This window comes from Pristis pectinata, chromosome 7 (genome assembly GCF_009764475.1).
Source record: "Pristis pectinata isolate sPriPec2 chromosome 7, sPriPec2.1.pri, whole genome shotgun sequence".
Classification (NCBI taxonomy): Eukaryota; Metazoa; Chordata; class Chondrichthyes; order Rhinopristiformes; family Pristidae; genus Pristis; species Pristis pectinata.
The window spans coordinates 7,163,168-7,176,223 of NC_067411.1; the positions used below are offsets into that span (position 1 = coordinate 7,163,168).

The 13,056-nt window shown below is 43.4% G+C and overlaps 1 protein-coding gene across 1 annotated transcript in view; it reads left to right on the plus strand.

The window, feature by feature from the left end:
- Positions 1 to 12,565, plus strand: part of rgs12b (regulator of G protein signaling 12b) — a 148,134-nt gene extending 135,569 nt beyond the window's left edge. Inside the window, exon 18 of the mRNA XM_052019497.1 lies at positions 10,535 to 12,565. Coding sequence (XP_051875457.1) covers positions 10,535 to 10,899 — 365 coding nt within the window. The 3' untranslated portion in view covers positions 10,900 to 12,565. The remainder of the gene's footprint in view (positions 1 to 10,534) is intronic.
- Positions 12,566 to 13,056: the final 491 nt, after the last annotated feature.

Genomic DNA, 13,056 nt, shown 5'->3' on the forward strand with positions numbered 1-13,056 from the left:
AGCATGAAGGAAGTCTGAAATCCAAATCTAGAGTTTAGTTCTGGATTCCAGAACTAAACTCCTGTTAGGAAGAAGAAATGGTTGTGCGGATTAAGATTGAAGATTATTCTTGATGGAAGAAGCTTGGAAGACTTGGTCTGAAATAATTTAGCAAACCTCTCTGAATCCTTTTGATGAAGGTCTCCTTTTCAAAGTGTGGATCCCAGCCAATGCGAGCTGAGAAACTGAGTGTTTCAGCATGTTTTATCTTTACCATCTAACATTTTTACATAGTAAACATGGCAATCCTGAGTGTTTTATTTTTACCCATTCATCAATCTGTGAAGAAAAGACCTATTACTGTTGGTTTTCACAGGGAATACACTGTGTAGTACCACAACAAGGGAGAGGTTACAGAAAAGTATAATGATTCTAGAACTGAGATTAGTTTTTTGAGAGTCATAGAGTCCTTGCAACATAGGCCATTCAGCCCATTCTGTCAGTGCTGGTTGAGGGAATGCTATCCAGCCTAAGTCTCACCTTCCAGAATTTGGGCCATAGCATTGAAGGTTACAATTCTTCATGTATACTTCCAAGTATTATTTAATATGCTGATGATTTCTGCCTCTACCACCCTTTCAGGCATTGAGTTCCAGTCTCCCACCCCAGGTGATAGTTGTTTTTCCTCATCTCCCATCTAATCCTGTTTCCAATTACTTTAAATTTATGTTTCTGGTTTCTGACCCCTCGGCTAAGGGAAAAGAGGCCTTCCTATTTACTCTAGGCTCCTCATAATTGTATACACCTCAATTAAGTTTCGTATCAGCTTCTATTCCAAAGAAAACAACTCTAGCCTGTCCAGTCTTTCCACATCCCTGAAATCTTACCTTCCTGGCAACATCCTTGTGAATCTTTCTCCACACCCTTTCCATTACAATCACATCTTTCCTCTGGTGGGATAACTAGAAATAATACGCAATACACTAACTGTGGTCTGTTAGTTCCAACATAACCTCTCAGCTCTTGTATTCTGTGCCTTAGCTAAAAAAGGAAAGCTATTTTGTCCAAATTATTGACTTGTCCTTTAAGGACACTTCAAACTCTCTCAGTACTCATTTATTCCTTTGTCTTGCTGTACCTCCACAAATGCAATGCCTCTCACATCGCTAAAGTGAATTCCATTTGCCATGTTACTGCCTAACTGACCGTCCGTCAGCATCATCCTGATCCAGTGAGTCTTACTTCAGTGGTGGGCAAATTATTGGAAAATATTTTTAGGGACAGGATTTATGAACATTTGGAGAAGCATGGTCTGATTAGGGATAATCAGCATGGCTTTGTGAGGGGCAGGTCATGCCTCACGAGCCTAATTGAATTCTTTGAGGATGTGACAAAACACATTGATGAAGGTAGAGCAGTGGATGTGGTGTACATGGACTTTAGTAAGGCGTTTGATAAGGTTCCCCATGATAGGCTCATTCAGAAGGTTGGGAGGCATGGGATCCAGGGAAACTTGGCTGTGTGGATTTGGAATTGGCTTGCCCATTGAAGGCAGAGGGTGGTTGTAGATGGAGTATATTCTGCTTGGAGGTTGGTGACCAGTGATGTTCCACAGGGATCTGTTCTGGGACTCCTGCTCTTTGTGATTTTTATAAGTGACTTGGATGAGGATGTGGAAGGGTGGGTTAGTAAGTCTGCAGATGACACAAAGGTTGGTGGTGTTGTGGATAGTGTAGAAGGTTGTTGATGGTTACAACAGGACATTGATAGGATGCAGAGCTGGGCTGAGAAGTGGCAGATGGAGTTCAACCCAAAAAAAATGTGAAGTGATTCACTTTGGAAGGTTGAATTTGAAGGCAGAATACAGGGTTAATGGTAGGATTCTTAGCAGTGTGGAGGAACGGAGGGATCTTGGGGGTCCAAGTCCATAGATCCCTCAAAGTTGCCGTGCAAGTTGATAGGGTTGTTAAGAAGGCGTATAGCATGTTGGCCTTCATTAGTCAGGGGATTGAGTTCAAGAGCCACAAGTTAATGTTGCAGCTCTATAAAACTCTGTTAGACCACACTTAGAATAATGTGTTCAGTTCTGGTTGCCTCATTATAGGAAGGATGTAGAAGCTTTAGAAAGGGTGCAGAGGAGATTTACCAGGATGCTGCATGGATTGGAGAGCATGTCTTATGAGGATGGCTTGAGCGAGGTAGGGTTTTTCTCTTTGGAGGTGAAGGAGGATGAGAGGTGACCCGATAGAGGTGTACAGGATGATAAGAGGCATAGATCCAGTGTATAGACAATGACTTTTTCCCAGGGCAGAAATGGCTAACACGATGAGGGCATAACTTTAAGGTGATTGGAGGAAAGTACAGGGGGGATATCAGAAGTAAGTTTTTTTACACAGAGTGGTGGATGCAGGGAACATGCTGCCAGATGTGCTGGTAGAGGCACATACTTTAGGGACATTTAAGAGACTCTTAGAGAGGCACATGAATGATAGAAAAATGAAGGGGTATGTGCGAGGGAATGGTTAGATTAAACATAGAGTAGGTTAGAAGGTTGGCACAATATCGTGGGCTGAATGGCCTGTACTGTGCTGTAATGTTCTATGTTTAAATAAAGCCTTCCAGTCTTCTATCTCAGTTTCAGTATTCAGTATTTTTCTCTCTTCTAGTCCTCATCGTTTCCTGCTATCCACAGTTCCCCAGACACAGCTTTTATCATCCTCTTCCAGCTAGCATCACCATCATCTAAGTCATTCAATCTCACTTACTCTTCGCACTCACACAGGCCTGCCCTTTGTTCTGTCTCCACTCCCCCTTTGTCTCCAACTTGTGTGAAAAATAGACCCCTGTCAACTGTACTGGAAGGAAAAGCCCGGCTAAGGAATAAGAAACCATCTTGGAAGTTCTGGTGTGGAACAGATACGATGGAGAGAATGGAATAGAGTCTGTGGGCTTGTAATGGATATTAGTTGCTGGCCGATTCCCTGAGATGGAAATAGGGAATTCGAGAAACAGGAAAAGAGTCAGAGATGGAGAAAATGGAAGTGAAGATGGGAGTGGAGATTTGGAGCAAAGATGATGAAGCATCTGATTTCTGTTTGAGTGCAGGAAGCAGTGCCTGGAAGAAGATGTGAGGGAGGGGGCGAGAGTCGTACTGAAACATTCATCGCACAAAAAGACAGACGTAGCATGGACCTATGCAGGACCAAAATAGGCTGAAACATATCTCTTACCGCCTTGACTCTTCTTTCTTCTTTTGCCCAGTCTATTCTCCCTTACCACATGACACCTCAGAACCATTGATACCCTCCATGGCATTCACAGGTCCTGGTTTGCTGCTTGCAATGACTCATTTCGACCAGGGGTATCCAATACCTCTCTACCTCTATCCTACACCCTGAGAGCCCTTTGCTTCTTCAGTGAACAGGGACCCAACCTGTCTCCCCCACTCCCATCACCCTAGTTGGCCTGTTTGAACTCATTCTCACATTGAACAACTTTTCTTCCAAATGATAGCTGTGTCAATGGGTACCTGCCTGGACCAAGCTGTACCTGCCAAGCACCTGATTCAGCCCAAAAGGGTGCCCTGAACTTCCAACTTTGTTTCTCTATCCCATTACCACTCTGGCCTTTCTGCCTTTGGTCTCTTAACCTGTTCCAACAAAGCTCAAGAAACAGCATTTCTTCATCCTAGCGGGCAAACGTAAAGTCCTCAAGACTCAGTATTGAATTTGACAATTTCAGATAACAGGTTTTTACAGTTTGTGTCAGCACTGGCCGGTTCTGATGGCAGGTCATCATCCTGTAATGTTACCTCTCCACAGATGCTGCCTGAACTGCTAGATCTTCACATAAAGCACTGGAGGAACTCAGCGGGTCAGGCAGCCTCTATGGAGGGAAATAGACAGTTGACAATTGATGATGATGAGATATCTTTATTAGTCACATGTACATCGAAACACTCAGTGAAATGCATCTTTTGCGTCGAGTGTTCTGGGGGCAGCATGCAAGTGTCGCCATGCTTCCGGCGCCAACATAGCATGCCCACAACTTCCTAACCCGTACGTCTTTGGAATGTGGGAGGAAACCGGAGCACCCAGAGGAAACCCATGCAGACACGGGGAGAACGTACAAACTCCTTACAAACAGCGGCCAGAATTGAACCTGGGTCGCTGGTGCTGTAATAGTGTTACACTAACCGCTACACTACTGAGATGCTTCGTCTGAACTGCTGGATATTTACAAAGTTCTCTTTTCTCACAGTTCCAGCATCGTTTTCTTATCTCTCTCCTCTGTCCCCATTCGTCTCCTTCTATTCATGTGTCCTCCAGACAGATCAGTTGTGATTAACAAACATTCCACTGTCCCAACCAACACCACCAGCTTTTCTGACATTCGGTCGCTCCATCACAGACACCTCCTTTGTTCTCTCCACTCCTCCTCCTTTCCGCAACTGAAATCATCAAAGTCAAAGTCGAGCTCATGGTCACATACACAAGTCCATGTGTTCACAGGTGTAATGAAAAACTTACTTGCAACAACATCACAGGCACATAGCATCAGATAAGCAGCATTTACAAGAAAAACATAAACATAAATTATACACAATTTTTACGAGAAAGAACAGAATTACAAGAACATAATTAGAACATACAAACAAAGTCCATTTTAGTGCAAAGGGATTAATGTTGTCGTAGTGTTGCCAAACTGTAGTGATTAGGGTTATGCCGGTTGGTTAAAGAACCAAATGGTTGAAGGTGTTCTTGAACCTGGTGGTGTGGGATTTCAGGCTCCTGTACCTCCTGTCTGTGAAACATGTTTGATTTAAAACTTTTCCTTGTTCTGTTGAAAGGTCATAAACTTGAAATGTTAACTCTGTTTCTCTCTCCAAAGATAGTGCTTAACCTAACTTCTAATATCTCACTGGGTGAATCTTTGCTGAGATCAAGGTTCAAAATGTTCCTAATGTAGCCTAACTAACTGTGACCTAACCAATGTTCTGTACTAACACTGTTAATTTCTGCTTTTATTTTCCATACTTCCTTATAACAGGCCAATCAGCCTATCGAGTCTATGCTGACTCAGAGCAATACAACTCCTGCATTGATTTTCCCTGTAACCTATTCAGCCACCATCCCCAGCAATTTCACCCTGATTCTGCTACTCACCTACATACTAGGGGCAATAGACAGTGGCCAATTAATCTACCAATCCCCATGTCTTTGGTATGTGGAGGAAACCACAGCACCGGGGGAAATCCACAGAAAAACAGGGAGGAAGATTGTAAACTCCACACAGACAGCACCGAGATCAGAATTGAACCTGGATTACTGCAGCTGTGAACCAGCTCTACTAATTGTTCCACTGTGTTGCCTTTTCACATACGTATAAAGTCGTGAATCCCATTTCCATTTCCCATGGCCTTCCCTATCTTCATTCCCACCCTTAAAGATCCACAGATCTACAACCTTCAATTTGCCAATTCCCACATTCGCATGTTTTACTTTTCAGGATAAATTTCACCATTCTGACTTGGAAATATATCACCATTCCTTCATCGACATTGGGTGCAAACCAGAAAACTCGACTCAACAGAACAGCAGGAGTGCCTTCACCAGAAGGATTGCTGTTGCCCAATACCTTCCCAAGGGACAATCAGGGATGGTCTTGTTGTCTTAGCTGGGATATCATATCGCCATACAAAACATTGGTTAGATCGCACTTGGAGTATTGTGTACAGTTCTGGTCACCACACTACAGGAAGGATGTGGTATTGGTATTGGTTTATTATTGTCACATGTACTGAGATGCAGCTTTTGCTTTGTGTGCCTTCCAGACAGATCATGCCATGCATAATTACATCGACGTAGTAAAAAGACAAGAGAATGCAGAATATAGTGTTACAGTTACAGAGAAAGTGCGGTGCAGGTAGACAAATAAAGTGCAAGGGCTACAACAAGGTAAATTGGGAGATCAAGAGTTCAAAAGTTCAGAAAGAGTGCAGTAGAGATTCACCAGGATGTTGCCTGGAATGGAGGGCTTTACTTCTGAAGAGAGTTTGGATAGGCTGGGTTTATTCTCACTGGAACGTACGAGGCTGAGGGGTGACCTTATAGATGTTTATAAACTTATGAGGGGCATTATTCTCACTGGAACGTACGAGGCTGAGGGGTGACCTTATAGATGTTTATAAACTTATGAGGGGCATAGATAGGTAGATAGAGTCTTTTTCCTAGAGTGGGGGAGTCTAAAACCAGAGGGCATAGGTTTGAGGTGAGACGGAAGAAATTTAAAGGAGGTTTGAGTGGTACTTTTTTCACCTAGAGGATGGTGGCTATATGGAAAGAGCTGCCGGAGGGAGGCAGATCTAAATATGTTTAAAAGGCACTTGGACTGATACTTGGATAGGAGAGGGATTTAAGTCTAATGGATGTAAATGGGATTAGCATAGACAGGTATCATGGTTGGCACGGACGATTTGGGTGGTAGGGTCTGTTTCTGGTTTCTGTGCCATACATTTCTATGACTATGATTTCTAATATCTGCGGTTTTTTGACTTTCATTCAGGATTTATTGGTGTCCCTCAGGCTCTGCGTATTGCTCTTCCTGTGACAACAGTGGGCTAGGTTGTGCACCATATAGTACATGTCAATGAAGCCTCCACACCCGCTGGGTGATCAGGCCAGGCTGATGTTGGCACCACAATCTCCAGAATTTTAAGAGAGCTAATGTGCTTTCCACAGAGGTTCTGGTGCTGGTGTTGCTCTCATTGTAGCAGTATTTAGCTGTGGTAGGACTGGAATTGTTGTCAGGACAAGAAAAGTAGATGGTAGCCTCATCCTGATTCCATCTCTTCCAGCAGTATGGCCGTGGAAAAATGTCTGGCACTTTGCTCTCCCTGAGGATTAACATCTTGCATGTGCTTCCAGGAGACATGGCATGCACCATCAGGAAATTTTTTGGATCATCCACAAACAGGGAGACATAAGTTTTCCTGTTGATGAAAAGATCCAGGTTATTAACGGGAGCCCTTAGTCATGGGAAGCCAGCAATGTTGGTCATTCCCAGAACTCTGGTTCTTACTGAACTCAAAGCACATGAACTCACCTCTGGAAAATACAGCACTGAGGTCACCTGGTCAGGCAGCAACTGCAGAAAGACAAACAGAATTAACATTTTAAATCAAAGGCCTGGGAGTGTCAAGGAGAAACAGTTTAACATTTCAGGGCCAGGACCCTTCGTCAGAACTGGGAAAGAGAAAAAAACAAGTTTGTTTTCAGTAGGAGAGAAAATGGGTGAGAGAATATCAGATATACAGTATATGTGCAGCGTCACAGAAGGAATTTCAGGTGCCTGATCTGGAGCTGCAATACAAAACCTTATGTCAGCATTACTGTGCTAATCCAGATCTCTGCAGAAACATTGCCAGTTACACTTCAGATTTTTTTGTAGAAAGGTTGAAGTCGAAGGTCCATTAAGATTGCACCTAATTAAGTCACCATAACTTTATCACTATTCTTGTGTTTGCAATCCTGCAAACCGTGCAAATCCCTGCAACCGTGCAAAGTGCTACACCTGTCCCTACACCTCCTCCCTCACCACCATTCAGGGCCCTAGACAGTCCTTCCAGGTGAGGCAGCGATTCACCTGTGAATCCGAGGGAGTCATTTATTGCATCTGGTGCTCCCGGTGCAGCCTCCTCTACATCGGAGAGACCTGACGTTGTTTGGGTGACCGTTTCGTCGAGCACCTTCGCTCCGTCTGCTGCAAAAGCAAGGATCTCCCGGTGGCCACCCACTTCAATTCCACATCCCACTCCCATGTCTATCCACGGCCTCCTCTACTGCCATGTTGAGGCCAGACACAGGTTGGAGGAACGACACCTCATATTCTGCCTTAGTAGTCTCCAACCTGACGGCCTCAACATCGATTTCTTCCAGTAATCCCTCCCCTCTTCCCCCCCTTTGTCTTCCCTCATTCCTGTGGCCCCCCTCACCCCTTCTCCTTTCCCCTCTCCCTCCATCATGACCTGCCCATCCTTTGTCCAACCTTATGGCCTGCCCATCTATTTCTACCTCTTCTTTATTCCATGGTCTACTGTCCTCTCCTACTGGATTCCTCCTTCTTCAGCCCTTTGCCTATCACCTCTCAGCTTCTTACATCACTCCCTTTCAAACCCCCTCCCCACCCACCTACCTTCCCCTCTCACCTGAACTCACCTATCACCTGCCAGCCTGTGCTCTTCCACCTCCCCCAACCTCCTTCTTCTGGCTTCTGCCCTCTTCCTTTCCAGTCCTGATGAAGGGTCTCGACCTGAAACATTGACTGTTTATTTCCCTCCGTAGGTGCTGCCTGACCTGCTGAGTTCCTCCAGCATTTTGTGTATGTTGCTCCATATTCCAGCATCTGCAGAATCTCTTGTGTCTCTATTCTTCTGTGCGCCTTTTCTCCTGAGGGTAACGTCTCTCATTACAGGAATGATTTTCTCAGTACTGGTCACTTTGTCCAAGTGTCCACACTTTGTATGTGAGGAGAAATTGGGTATGTTGACACGTTACAGATGACCACAATTTTGTCCTATGATGGGCACATGGGACTAGCTTAGATTGCCATCTTAATTGGCATGGATGAGTTGGGCTGAACCTGTTTCTGTACTGTATTACTCTATGACTCTATATCGCCATTCCTTCATCAGCATTGGATGCAAAACCCTAAAACTCTAAACATTTAAATGTTAATTTAAGTTTAAATTGGTAAATTGGTTTATTATTGTCACATTTCAAGGTACAGTGAAAAACTTTGTTTTGCACGCCATCCATGCAGATCATTTCATCACATCAGTACATCGAGGTAGTACAAGGGAAAAGCAATGACAGAATGCAGAATATGTTAATTTATTTGTTTTTGTTAAATTACGTTTGTCATGTGTGTAACGTTCTGTGCTACTGCTGCAAAAAGCTAATTTTCTTGGCATTTATACCCTGGGCATTTATGCCCATGACAATGAACTTGCACTTGAACTACTCAACAGAACAGTAGGTGCCTTCGCCAGGTGGATGACAATTACTAAATATCTTCTCACCAGCAATCAGGGATGGAATTGCTAGTCTTACCCACACTGGGTATATGAGTTGGGTCACCACGTTGCAGCTATGCAAAACATTGGTTAGACCGTACTTGGAATATTGTGTACAGTTCTGGTCGCTACACTACAGGAAGGATGTGGTTGCAAATGGGCTCGTTGAGGCTGTTACCACCACATTAAGCTTCTTCGTCTGTGTGATGTGTTGTAAATGATGAGGCGGTGGGACATGCCCAGCAGCTCAGATTATACAAATAGGACAAGAAAAATGGAGCCGACATAGCAACAGGCAAAAATGACCAGGTCTGTTAAAGACAGAGGTCAGAGTGGGAAGGGGATGGTGAATTATAGAAAACTCAGGGTCATTGCTGCAAACTGAATGCACTTCCTCCGCAAAGTGCTCACCCGTTCTGCGTTTGGTTTTTCCATTGTGGAGGATTTTCCAGGTAGGGTGCAGTGTTGCTCCAAGTTCTGGTGAGTGGTCCCTTCATGGAAGATCACGACTTTGCTTCCTACCCTGAGGTCACCAACGTGGCCAGTCAATGCCACAGTGATGCCTCCAGTAATGGAGTGCTGCCAGCAGTGTCACCACTTCATAAAACATCTGTTAAGCCACAGCTGGAGTGCATTTCTGGTCACCACACAATATGAGGGATATTATTATACTGGAGAGGGTGCAGAGGAGATTCACCAGAATGTTTCAGCTGAGCAGAGACTGGATAGGCTGGATTTGTTTTCCTTGAAGTGGAGGAGGCTGAGGGGGCAACTGAGAGAGGTATACAAAATTATGAGGGGCATAGACACGATAGATGGTAGGAAACTTTTCCCCATAGCAGAGGTAGCTGCTATGGTTTAGGGTAAGTTGGTTTATTATCGTTGCATGTACCGAGGTACAGTGAAAAACTTTGTTTTGCATGCCATCCATACAGATCATTTCATCACATCTGTGCATCGAGGTAATTTAGATTTAAAGAGTAGAACAATTATAATAGAAGTATTATATAATAGTAGATCTGCAGAGAGCAGCTCGCAAAGAGTTGCCACACTCCAGCGCCAGGTAGGTGGCAGATTTAGAGGGGACATGAGGAAGAATATTTTCAGCCAGAGGGTGATTGGAGTGTGGAGTGCATGGCCTAAGAGAGTACTGAGGGCAGAGACTCGTGTAACATTTAAGATGTATCTAGATGAGCACTCTAATCAACAAGGCACAGAAGTATACGGACCAAGTACTAGAAAATGGGATTAGTATTGATGCGTACTGGGTGGACATTAAGGCCATGGTGGTCTGAAGGACCTATGTTGCATGACTCAGTGATCAGGCTTTCATTAAATGAGTATCTCAGCAGCTAATGCTGATAAGGGCACTTCGTGTTCCAGGCTTATGTCTTTCTTGAATGTACACTGTTTTTGGATAAGAACCACAATGCTGGTACTTAGTGACCTTGATATGCCTATTTTTCTCACCTCCTGCTAAAGATTCGACAAAGGAAAGGGGAAAGATTGTGTGGATGAAGCCTCCTTGCCTTGAGCAGAGTTCTGACACACAGACACAGAGAAGTGTAAACACCACTGCCTTGACTGCAAGCACTAACCATTCCCAGATGGGACTTCCTGTAAGCAAGATTATTGACATTGATGGCATGAAATCAGGAGACGCTGGCGCAGTAACCGAAGGCTCGGATGGGAATCTGAGTTTTGAAGGATATATTTCTGAACTGAAATGTTGCCAGGGAAGAATGCGTACAGGAGTTTATCAGATGTCAGAACTACCATCGCTGATTACGGTAAAGAGTGAAAGAAGCAAGACTTTGGAGGCACGACACAAGGCTACGTTTGTCTGAATCCATGACACAGAAAAAAGTCATTATTGCCTTAAACGCTATTTGGAAAACTAAGATTAAAATTGAATTGTTAACAACTCAATAATTAGTGATCAAAATTTAATCACCTTCTCTCCCCAGATCTAATTTAGGTATATTAAACAAATATCACTCAGTATCATCATGAAAAATGTAAAACCTTGAGAAATAATATCTGTTGATGTTGGACTAAAAGAAGAATAATTAAGTTGATTTTAAAATGTATGATTGTAGTGGACAGACCAGGCAAGTAAAATATTGACATTTTCCCTCGTAACTTAATTACTCCAAGCAGCCAAGACTTTTGTTAGAGTAAATATATTAATGTGAAAATGTTATATGTAAATTTAGAATGAATGTTATTATGTTAATCCTTTGTTGATTCTTCCTCGTGTGTGTTTGAATATTTCTCCTGAGAATTGAGAACAGGATTGCTTACATTACTGAAAATAATATCTGATCTTCATGATGGCTATAATGTGTCCCTGTGTGTGTGTGTCTCTATAGAAAGAAGTAAATTCTACTGAATTGTCCTACAATCCAAATAGCAGAAACACGTTCCCTTACTGGCATATCAGGTGTGCCTTGCTGCAAGGTTTCATATATTTGGGTTTGGTGACTGAACTGACATTTTTTAATTCGAAGTCCTACGTATGTAATTTGATGGCGTTTCGTTCAAGTAGTATCAGTGATGTGCAGTCTGAGGACGATGGCAGCAGTTTAAGGCAGCAGCTCACCATCATCTCTCAAGAGCAAGTTGGGACAAGGAATTAATCCTTGTCTTACCCATGCCACTGACATTCCGTAAAGATGGAAGAGAATAATGTTGCGAGAATAGAGTTCTTATGGAGTCCCCAGCCCATCCGCTCAAAATGAGAGAGGGCAGGCATGACAAAAAGACATACAGTCCACAAAAACCCATCTATTCAGCAGGCAAGCTGCTTTCTAATAGCTTCCAACCATTTTAAATGATTTTAACATCTCTCTCACCACTATTGTTCTGAATTTATTTCTCCTTAATTTTTGATTTCTGGTTCTGTCATTTTGTCTTATTTCAAAATATGGTTCTGGATTTATCTTGGCTGGGTAGTTGGGAAAAAAACCAAAGGTGAGATGGTGTCAAGCATTATTTTTGCAACAATATGTTCTGACCTGGAATGTGCTGCTCACAAGAATAGTGGAAACAAATCAAATAATAACTTTGCAAGGAAATTGGATAAGTACTTGGAAGGGGAAATGTTTGCAGAATGCGGAAAGAGCTTGGGGAATCAGGGTCTAATTGGATAACACAACAGGCCCTGTTTCTCTGGTGCTTTTTTCTAAGCCATATTATTTTATATACTTTAGCAAGTCCTTCATTAACAACACCTTTATTTCTCTGGTCAGCGGACTGCAGGATTCCTACATTTACCTCAGGTTTCTGTCGAAATCGCAGAAATCATTGCAAGTCATACAGCATGGAGACAGGCCCTTCAGCCCACCGAGTCTGTGCAGACTCTTCAACACTCATTCACACCAACCCCACACTAGTCCTGTTGATTTTTATTCTTCCCCACATTAACATCAACTACCACTCACCTACACTCTAGGAGCAATTTAGAGTGGACAATTAACTGACTGACCTGCATGTCTTTGGGATGTGGGAGATCACAAGATAAAGGAGCAGAAGTAGGCCATTCGGCCCATCGATTCTGCTCCGCTACCTCACCATGAGCTAAACTATTCTCCCATCTAGCCCCAATTCCTGGCCTTTTCCCCATATCCCTTGATACCCTGACTAATTAGATACCTATCAATCTCCTCCTTAAACACCCCCAGTGATCGGGCCTCCACAGCTGTACGTGGCAACAAATTCCATAGATCCACGACCCACTGGCTAAAGAAATTTCTCCTCATTTCTGTTCTAAATGGGTACCCTCTAATTCTAAGACTGTGCCCTCTTGTCCTGGACTCACCCACCAAGGGAAACAACTTAGCCACATCTACTCTGTCCAGTCCTTTCAACATTCGAAATGTTTCTATGAGGTCCCCTCTCATTCTTCTGTACTCCAATGAATACAGTCCAAGAGCCGACAATCGCTCATCATACGTAAGCCCTTTCATTCCGGGAATCATCCTCGTAAATCTTGTCTGTACCCT